Source organism: Nicotiana sylvestris, chromosome 9, assembly GCF_000393655.2.
Source record: "Nicotiana sylvestris chromosome 9, ASM39365v2, whole genome shotgun sequence".
Lineage (NCBI taxonomy): Eukaryota > Viridiplantae > Streptophyta > Magnoliopsida > Solanales > Solanaceae > Nicotiana > Nicotiana sylvestris.
Genome location: NC_091065.1, coordinates 92,767,462 through 92,778,739, shown reverse-complemented (window position 1 = coordinate 92,778,739; position 11,278 = coordinate 92,767,462). Strand labels below are relative to the sequence as shown.

At 36.8% G+C, this 11,278-nt stretch overlaps 1 protein-coding gene across 1 annotated transcript; it reads right to left on the bottom strand.

Moving 5' to 3' along the window:
- Positions 1-1,681: 1,681 nt before the first annotated feature.
- On the bottom strand, positions 1,682-10,855 carry LOC104238333 (protein KINESIN LIGHT CHAIN-RELATED 2). Its single transcript, XM_009792656.2, has 2 exons — positions 9,060-10,855; positions 1,682-2,105 (listed from the first exon to the last, which is right to left on the bottom strand). The coding sequence occupies exons 1-2, from the start codon at positions 10,745-10,747 to the stop codon at positions 1,862-1,864; spliced, it is 1,932 nt and encodes a 643-aa protein (XP_009790958.1). The 5' UTR covers positions 10,748-10,855; the 3' UTR covers positions 1,682-1,861.
- Between the last annotated feature and the right edge of the window lie 423 nt (positions 10,856-11,278).

The following is an 11,278-nucleotide window of genomic DNA, read 5'->3' as shown; positions in this document are numbered from 1 at the left end:
CATCATCACAAAGTTTTTTTTGGCCATATTAATGGATGTTTTTCTGAAGTTAATAATATAATCACCACAGATATGATCGGTCAAACTTGAAGAGCACAGTTTTCTAGGCGCAAAATGTGAACATCAAAACTCTTGGAACTGGCAGAGGAAAGAGTTGGCATCTATAATTAAGGAGTTTAAAGGATAATCCGTTTAAAAAAAATACTACTATTGTTGCAATTTGTCAGTTATAGCATATTATTTCTCAATTCTTCATGTTACCATATCATACTTGATATGAAAAATTACATCATGTTATCGGTCAGCTTCACTTAACAGTATAAAATATTACTCATACAATCAGTACACAGAACATTAACACATGGTATTAAGCAGTCACCAACTAGTTGAAAGTTTAATTTGAAGGCAGTTAGCAAAGGCGGATTGGTGAAGAGGTAGATCTAGAATTTACATTTATCAGGTCTAATTTTAGTCTTTTACCATGAACTCACTAGACTTTTGAAATTATAAGTTTAAGATTATACTCTCAAAATTTTAACGATTTTCACATATGTATATATCTATACTCCGTGCCAAAAACAAGACCGTCTGAAGTGGAATTTGAAGGTGCACCCAATAATTACTACACCATAAGAGCCTCTAAGCGTGGGTGCGCACACAAATATTTACGTAATTTTAAAGAAATATAACATTGTTATATACATGATTTAAAAAAAGAACGTATGGATTCACGTGAATCCATACCTATTAAGCTAAATACGCCCCCGGCAGTTAGTGGCCTTTTTTCCAATGAATCCAAAATGGAACTGGAGAACTTTCGACATCTCTCCTTACCTAATGTAGAATTGTTAATTGTTTAGCTAAACAACTCTATGCAAAGATCAAACCGATGACAATTCTCAAGCGCAGGCTATACATTTTATAGAATATTTTCAGAAGGTGATAGTGGAGCCCCCAAAAAAAAGAGGATAGAAGTAGACCATTGCTTAGAAAGTCTTTTTATCAATGTGAATGCACTAATAAAGTATTAACAGAAAAAAGTCAAACCTCAAGATTCACAATCTACGAAAATAGAGTAAAGTAATTCAAACTCTCTTTCTCCCGTACAATTTTTATATTCAAGATTCTGCGTGTTCCAAATATTTATGTCACAAAATGCAGAGACAATAAACGAAAATGTAGCATGGTCAATTCCCACGTCCAATTCCCTATTTCCATGCCACGTGAGTTTCGTCAGCACCAACATCAGTTATTCCTATATTTCTGTAAACAACACAGCACATTCTAGAAGCATACGTATGCTATTTAGTTAGCAGTTGGCACCGGTAACAAGCAACAACTATCCTTCGATCCCAAACAAGTTAAACTCGTCAAAATGTGAATTAGACGAGGGAACGTAGCATATCACTCCGTGTCAATCTCAAACAAGTCAACTATATGCATACGTATTATTCACGTCGTTCCATTTAAACTCGTCTAAGTCCAATATTAGCAACGAGCAAAAGAACCAAGCTGGAAGCCTAAATAACCAGAGATGACACTTAAACTCATCCAGTAACTTGGCATTCTTTTAACATCATGACTCAAACATATCGCCTAGATACACGTGGGAATGAAAATGGTTCAGCAGCATTCTTAGCTAGTATGTGATTTCCAGCATCTGGTAAATAAGACAGAGGTCTGAATGTTAAAAGAAGACTTATTATGGTAGATGAAAGTTGCAGACTGATGGATCTTGTAGCTTTAATATCTTTAATGAAGCTTATAAGAATAGGTTACAGTGAAAAGGAAACAATCAAACTAACAAATGGTAATTATTCCTTCAAAGGAAAAGAACATGTTAATAAACTTATGTAGAAACTTATGTTGCACTTCTTTGCCTCTCAATGACTGGAATACCAACTTGTGAGTTACTACTAAAGCCAGCTTCACTAGAATTAGCCAAAGGCAATGCCTTCATCACAGACCCATCGGATATACCAGAAGCTTTCTTCTTCAGTTGTTCGAGAAGTCGATGAGCTTCCTTAAGTTCATCTACTGCACTTGGACCATGGCCTTCCCAAGCCTCTATTGCTTTCTCCTGGAAGTTTATTGCAAGGTGATAGCTGAAAAATCCACAAGTAAGAGGTTAGATACTTTTTCGCCCAACTAAGAGCAGAGGCGGATCCAGGATTTAAATCCTATGGGTTCAATTTTAAGGTTTTTAGTATTGAACCCATTATATTTTTAAAGTTATGGGTTCAAATCTACTTTTTTTGTAATTTTATTGAATTTTTACATATAAATTTTTACTCCGCGTCGAAAGTTATGGGTTCAATTGAACCCGTAGATACAACACTGCATCCGCCCCTGACTAAGAGCATCATAAACTAAAACAAACCATTCAACAATATCTTTGCTCACCACACACACACACACATGAAAAAGCAATGTGAACGAGTACCTCATGCAGTCATACTTCTCTAAAGATACAGAACTTCCTCCAATTTCAAACCTTTTCAGGAACTTATAGTTACAAGTGATAAGGAAGATCACTTGCAACAGTCAATTTAGCACAGTTCTCAACAAAAATGATTTCATAACTAAGGTTTTAGGAGAACATATACAGGCCTAGGTAATTTTGTCGACGAATATGGAAGCATATGCTACAACTGAACTCCTAGAAGCATAATTGGCCCTGACACCCCTGAAGTTGTGTGAGTAAATCACTGCACCCACTTCTTCAAGATTCTTAAATTGCACTTCCGCAGAGCCTTCTCGAGAGTTTATCTATTTGCTTCTGAGGATTTCACTTTGCTAAAGATAGGGCACAATGGAAGAGAAAAATCCATATAGGTGACACCTACTTGTTGGGAATAGGTCTTATACTTGGTACAGAACTTCTATCTTTTTTACTTGTACGTTTATTTTATTTTGGTAATGATGAGTTGACCTAAAAGAAAGGAACGAAGATTCATATTGCCGATCGCAACTTGCTTGCGACTGAGGCATAGTAGTTGTTGTTGTTGTTGTCTTCTGAGGATTTTATTTTACAAAGATGACTAAAGCTCTGTGGAAACTTTATAAAGACAATCATTTTTGTCCTCAAATTTAGAAATGTACAGAAACTCTATGTAGTATATTAAGTTTCCACCTAAGAGTCTACGACAGATACAGTGACAGAAAGCACGAAGAAGAATGACAACTAACAAATACATGAATCTAGCCGACTGGAATTGATTATAAAGCCATATTACAAAGAAAGTCAATATCGGTATCTGCCTATAATGTCATCCAAGATTATGATGTATTTTTCTGGACACAAGAAAGTCCCCCTTAAAGCCACTATCCAACTCAAGAAAATCCAGAAACAGAAGTAACCAGAATGTAGTGGTGATTGAACAGCTGATATCCTTGTATGAACTAATAACCTAATGTACTGCGCTGCTGCAGAAAAAGCGAATGAATCGAGAAAGATCGGTTTTAATTATTAACAAGTCTGATTAAATTTAGCGTAAGCAGCACCAGCGACCCCAAATGGAATTGAGTTGAGCAGTTGACTCCAATTAAACTATTAAAAGGCTTAATGCCAATGCACTATAGTTGGAAATATGTCTATCTTGACACCAGTAGGAAATGCTCAAAACAGAGGTGGATGTGATCTGTGCAACCTATGGACACAAATTAGATGCTGGGCGTCATTAAATAATACTCGGGGAACAATTTTGAATAAACTTCCTACGGTAATCAAATTTGCTGGACAGAAAAGGTTCTATTTTTAGCTTTCCATTTTCAAGTTCATTTTCTTTTTCAGATGTATATACTTCTATTGACATAAAAATGGAACTCCAAATGTAGGGTTTCATGATAAATCAAAAAGGTTTTACATGCATACCATCTTTCTTCAACCAAAACCACTTATACAGTTATACTACATAGTTTGTTTACTGAGCCAATACAAGGGTATCCTTTGCATAGTATAAAAATATAAATCACTTCGCTTGATGTTGATCGATTGTCCAATCAGGTTTATTCGGGTTTATTTCATTCCAATACTAGTACAAGATTGTTTTTTATGGCAAATTAGGAGTTCTCTAAAATTAGAGGTTCTCTAGTTATGCTGGTGATGAGCTTATTTTCTATAGGGCACAAGAGAAACAGCTTTACTATTTAAGGGCCATTTTGATTTCATTTGAGGTAGTATTCAGGCTATATAAATACGAGAAAGAGCTCTTTGTTTCAAATAAACGAGTTAAGAAAAAACCAGCAATTAGCTGGCACTTTGGGTTGTAGCGTTGGGGAAATACCAAACCTATATTTGCCTTTTCCTTTGGGAGGAAAAAACAGGTGGAACCCAATATGGAAGGTGTGATTGAATAGTTTGAACAGACTTCTAATATTGAAAAAGCAATACATATCTATAGCAACAATGTTAGTCCTAATAGTGTCTTGGATCTTACTCTTACATATATGATGCTCATATCCCTGTACCTGCATATGTTGAGAAGCATCGCACAGAACAAGGAGCAGTTTCCTAGAAACTGTCTATCGTAACAGCAATTGTCTATTGTAACAGCAACCACAGTAAAAGGGGACTTAGAAGTTAAAAAAACTAGAGGCTACAGAACAAATGCCTGTTGTTCAAATGGTTATGAAGATTCAACAGAGAAGAAGCCCTTTGGAGAAAGATAGTCAGTGCAAAATATGGGATGCACAGCGCTTGGTGTACCAGGACAGTAACTCTAACATATCAGTTTTCTGTTTGGAAGAGCACAAGGAACTTATGGCATGAATTTCATACACTTGTAATATGAAGGTTGCTGATGGAAAGAACATCAAAATGTGGCAGGACGAATGGTTAGAAGGTCCTTTAAGGAAGCTTTCTTGACCTGCACTGCATGGCCGCGGAGCAAGACATTACTATTGAAGGCTGAAAATTAATTGACAAGTGGGAACTATAATTCTAAATTAAATTATCAGAATCTGGAAATAGAAGGATGGTCCAACATATTCTTAAGCTGGAGAGTGGAGACTGCCCCAAGGCTAGGCTCAACACTAGATTCTACATGGAAAGCAGATAAAAGTAGCTCATTTTCGGTTAAGTCTTGCTATAAATTGCTGGTTACAAGTGGCAGAGGAAGCAACTGGCCCTTAAAGGTTGTGGAAGAACAAGACACCCCTAAAAACAATGTGTTCCACATGGATAGTAATGCACAAAGCTGCCTCACCCAGAAAAGGATATGGAGGGTATACATATTTTGTTGCAGATGCTACTGTGATATTGCAGAAGAAAACTCGGAATACCTGTTTTCACTGTCCCTATGGCCATAAATAGAGAATGTTTACAAGGCAGTTGAGAGTTAGATGGATGATACTGACAAAGAGAGGGATGTAATCAGTTGCTGGAGAGGAAGAGAACTGCACAACCACTGAAGAAAAAATGGAACGGCATACCCATGTGCATTACATGCACAATACGGAAGGAAAGAAGTTCCAGATTTTTTAAAGGATTACTCAAAATCATAGTATATTATCTGTCATGTGCATTACATGCACAATACGGAAGGAAAGAAGTTCCAGATTTTTTAAAAGGATTGCTCAAAATCATAGTATATTATCTGTCTAAACTCTTCTTCTTTTTGGTGTAAGATGAAAGCTGCACATCATTTTGGCACCCCTTTTAACTCTATTAACACACCTTTTGACATTATTGGAGTATAGACTCCTCATATTTTGTAGGAGAATAAGTCATACATCTTGTACAATTTCCAGCACTCTCTTGCCGCTGTTTTTGTAACCTTTACTTATCAGCAAAAAGATATTCTCTATATCTCACAACAGAAAAAACATCTTCTCGGCCTCAAATGTTATAGGTGAGTTTTAAATCCTTGATCAAATCTACTGATTTAAATTCTTCACCAATAAGCTACATATGTCTCGTATTTTGATACTGGTGGTGTCCGGCCAACATGCATAGCGGTGTCGAAATTTAGAGAGGCGTACAAATGAAGAGATTACTTTAATAAAATCATACTTTAGAAAAACACAATTCAAATATAGTAGTACAGTTCTCCCCCACGAACTTTTATTTTTATAAAATGTACTCATAATAGACTCAGTACAGATATTACCAAAACAAATAAAAATCTATATAAGGCAACAAACATTTACTCAATAGCTCATTATCCATTCGAATCCATAGGATGCTGCTTCTTTCAAAAAATTTCGAGAAGAATACTAAAATATTAAGAAAAAAGTTGTTACCACTGTGGGGAGTCGAACGCTTGATCACAAGCAGAAACTGGATTGCTTAACCAACGGGCCAACATAGTTGTTAACGTCAAGTTGTGCCATTTATCATATTTAGACTATATTTCCTTTTGCAGATTATTTACATATATATTAATAAATAAAAATTTCCGGCCAAGCAGTGTCGGATGGCTCAACGTGTCTCCGCCCCTGCCTCGGCTATTTCAGCGAGTACTATGTATATCAATTGGGTAACTCTATCCACCAAGATTTAAGAAAATGGATTCGAAATCACCTGAGTTTTTTTTTACCTCTATTGGGATTTGAACCCTTGTCTCTAATCTCTATTGATTTTCATTCCAACTTCTTCGACCACTAAGCTACACTCTTGGTTGCAAAGCTACGAATGTCAAGTTTTCTACTTAACTAGATAAACTTTATCAGTTTGTCATATCTATTAAGGTTCATACTGTGAATCAAACTTGAATAGGTAATAGTTACAATTAAAGCTTCTCAAGATATTTCAATTGTGTCAAGTCGCTTGCCGAGATGGATAAGTACAAGCTTTGATGTTGTTTCCATTTACTATCCTCCCATCTAATAAATATTAGGAATTTATACCAACCATGAATGATTTATTTAGATGAATGATCAAATTTATTGGTAATAAACTGCCTCAATATAAATCTAAGCTGATTTGGAATTCTGTTATTGAAAAATGTGAAAAGAAGCTGGCTAGATGGAAATCCCAATATTTGTCTTTGGATGGTAGACTCACCTTGATCAACTCAGTCTTAGATTCTCTTCCAACATACATGATGTCCCTCTTTCCCATTCCTGCAGGGGTTACCGAGAGACTTGATAGACTTAGAAGATCCTTTCTTTGGCAAGGAAACAAAGAAAAAAGGGTTGTTCATTTGGTTAAGTGGAAATCTCTTACAATTGGCAAAGCTCATGGTGGTTTAGGCATTAGGAACCTGAAGAACCAAAACAAGGCCCTAAAGATGAAATGGTTATGGAGGTACTCACAGGAAATTGAAACCTTATGGAGCAAGGTAATCAAAGCTAAATATGGTGAGGAAGACAAGTGGGTATCAAAGGTAGTTAATACAGTATATGGAGTTAGTTTATGGAAGTCCATTAGGTCACTTTGGCCTGTGATGAAGAGTCATTCTTCCATCAGAGTAAATAATGGCAACAAAACCTCCTTTTGGAAAGATAACTGGTTGGGAGTTGGTTGTTTAAAGGAACTCTTCCCTGATATATATATGGTTTGGTTCAACATCAGCATAGAACAATAGCTGAAGTATGGACCCCCCAAGTTTGGGATCTTATATTTAGGAGGATGTTAAATGATTGGGAGATGGCTAGGTTAACTGAGTTTTACAAACAATTGGAAGACTTTAAAGGGTTACAGAGTGGGGTGGATACACTATGGTGGCAAGGACACAACAAAGGTATGTATAAGGTGAGTTCAGCCTATAAGCTCTTAAACCATTCAAATCAGCAATTAACTAATTGGCATTGGAAGCATATTTGGAAAGTAAAAGTTCCATATAAGGTAGCTTGTTTTACTTGGCTGCTAGCAAAGGAGGTTGTCTTGACTCAAGACAATCTCAAAAGGAGAGGGATTCCACTGTGTTCAAGGTGCTTTCTATGCGGGGAAACAGCCGAGACAATCAACCATCTATTTCTTCACTGCACGACAACAGATCAGCTATGGAAAATCTTTATTAATCTCAGAGGTATAGCTTGGACAATGCCTAGTAAGATTACTGAAGTGCTTTTTAGCTGGGATGAAGCTGGAGCAAGAGACAGAGATAGATGGAGGACTGTCCCAGCATGTATTTGGTGGACAATCTGGAAAGAAAGGAATTCTAGATGTTTTGAGGACAGTAGCAACTCAGTACAGAAGATCAAACTAAATTGTGTTTTACTTTTTTGTCTTTGGTGTAAATAGAGCTACACAGAGGACACTATGTCAATCCTAGATATTCTAGAACTTTGCTAGGACTGCATAGCAGAACTTTTCTTTTCTTTTGCCTTCTAGTTTCAGTACAACCTATGTACTGAGTTGATTAATATATACAAATATGTTACCATCTCAAAAAAAACTGCCTCAACATGATCAAACTGAGGATAATTCTGTCACCGTACCAGCGTAGCAGCACACCAATAATCTATCTCTATGAAGAAAAGAGAGACTCCTAAAGTTGGCATCGATATACTTCCAATAGGGTAAAACAGTCATGAGGCAATGTATTCACCTAGGCTAGTTCTCGACAATTTGTGTGAGAGCACAAGGGACAAAAAGAACATGCAGAAGCTTGGCATATGAAATAACATGTCAGATAAACAAGGCATATTGAAGGCCACTAAGAGGAATCCCCGTTCCCTTGACCTATTAATAAGATTTATTCATATGAGGAATACATGAAAAAATTAGTACCGTATGCATATCAACAAATTCAAGAGGCAAGAGGAAATAAGAGAAGGTAGAAAGGTAATCTCAATAATCAACATAAACATTTTAACTTCTTGTTTCAATAAATGTTGCATAGCCTCATTTAAACCTACAGAATACAGGGATGTGCAAGTATTGGATATGAGTACGTGCAGTTTTTGCTAATCTCTATTCTACTTGGCATGACATACCTCTATACCTACCTCACAGGCCTGTTTGAACCGGCAAATCAAGATGAATGAAGGATTCATATAACATAGATTTCAATTGCTCAGATTGTATATTTGGTAAAGGTACTGTCATTCAAAGAGAAAACTGCACACTAACAAATGCCAATAAAATTTAAAGAAAAGATTGAATGTCCTACCTCCCCATGGCAGCATATGCTTTTGAAAGGTTTTGGCATGCTTCAATTGAATCTGTATGATGAGGACCAAGAGAAACATCCATGATATCCTTGGCATACGCAAAAACCTGTGCAGCAGATTGTGGCCTATCCAATTCCAAATATGCTGCACCCAGATTATTGTAAACATAACCAACTGCGTAATGTTTTGATCCAAAGCTTTCTTTCAGCCTCTCAGCGGCATCCTCCAAGAAAGGAATAGCATTCTGCACCCCACCAGTTAAGAGCAGTAACCAGCCAACTCGCGCTGAAACACTTCCAACTGAATGCTGTTCCTGAGGCAGTTTTTCAAGCATTGCCAGTGTTCTCTTTAATAGTGATATAGCAGCTTCGAACTTGTCCATTGTCTCATACAGCATAGAAATTTCCATGTATGCCTCAGAAACTTCAACAGGGGAAACTTTTTCTTTCTTTCCAAGGATTCCACATGCAATTTCAAGGCACTTCTCCGCATCCATGTACTTTTCTTGATTGCACAATGCCTTTGCCATTGAGATAAAGACCATAGCTCTATCCTCGCTCTCTTTTCCAGTTTGCTGAACAACAGCCTTCAAAGTATTAATGGCCTCATCATATCTCCCCAAGGCTATCTGCATATTGGCTGCATCAATCTCAGCACGAAGCAAATCAGTATCAAGACCCCAGTTTTTCAAAACTCTTTGTGATAATTGATTTTGTTCCAATGCCTTCTCATGTTCTTCTAATCCAGTATAAATAACTCCTAGAAGCCTCCTATCATGTGCAACCTCAACAGAATTAAGCCCTAATTTTGCCTTGTGTATGTCCAAGGCCTTCAAACAAAATGGTAGAGCCTCCTTAAAATGCAAAATTGCGACATATGCTTCGGCTACATCCCTATTAGCATTTCCAAGTTCTTTACTATCACTTTCCAGAGTCATCTCTTTCAACTCTAAGGACTTCCTAAGATTAGCAAGGGCCTCCTCTCTCCTTCCCATAGCCGTTTTCGTATTACACAACTCAAGCTGAACAGCATGAAGAATAGGCCTAATATCCTCAGCACTACAAGAACCATCCTTTTCTAATTGACCCAGAACCCTATTAGCCCTATTAAGATATCCCAAACTGTCATTAAATCTTTTCAAACTATAACAAGCAGAACCCAACAATTGTAAGGTCATAGCAAGAGGCAAAGACAATTTATCATTAGTATCCAATACTTTCAAAGCTCTATTGGCAAAAGATAGAGCCTTTTCAAGATCCTCACCTTCTTGGTCAAGTTTGAGACCTATTCTCAAACATGCCAAACTAAGTTCCCTCTCATCAAAGTTTGTCTCCATTTCTTGAAAAACCTGAAGCATTTCTTGAATTGTCTTTGCTGACTCAAAAGCCTCTTCAAGTTGTGATTTTTCTCTAATCTTTCTCTGTCTTGAGGATAATTGAGGTGGATTTTGATCCGCAAGTGTGTTGAAAGTTTGAGTTTTGACATTGGAGAAGAGTAAAGCTTGAGTCTTTTTGCAAGATTTGAGATGGGTATTTGATGGTTGAGGGGATAATGGTTCATTTGTGTTGATGCTGGTGGTGCAGGGGAGGGAAGAAAGGCGGGAGATGAAGTCTTTGGAAATGAGAGAGAAAGAAGTTCTGGTGTACTCCTCGAGATGTGGAGCAGCTAAAGATGAAACTCTTCTCATGGTGGTGTTCAGGGAAAAAACCTAGTATGATGCTTAAGAGTATTTGGTTCTGTTAAACCCTGTAAAACCCTCGGTAGAAGGTGGTTTCTTCAATCCCTCATCGCTTCATTTTTTATAAAGGAGATGTTTTTTCCTCTTTCGCGATGTTTACACAAATAACCTATTGTTATAAATATATTATATTATGGATGTTCATTTAGTACTCTGTTGTAAATAAACTTCCTGAATAAGCTTATTCTTTCAGTACCCAGTTATGGATAAACATTACCCTGGTAGAAGATTATCCATATCGGGTATAATAAGTTTATCCTTTCAGTACCCAGTTATGGATAAACATTACCCCCGGTAGAAGATTATCCATATCGGGTATAATAAGTTTATCCTTTCAGTACTCCGTTATGGATAAACATTGCTCTCAGTAGAAGATTATCCATATCTGGTATAGTAGCAGCTTACACAGCAACTTCCTTTCTTCTATAAATAGAAGAGATTTCAATTCATTATGTACATCAGTTTGAATTCGAAGCACGA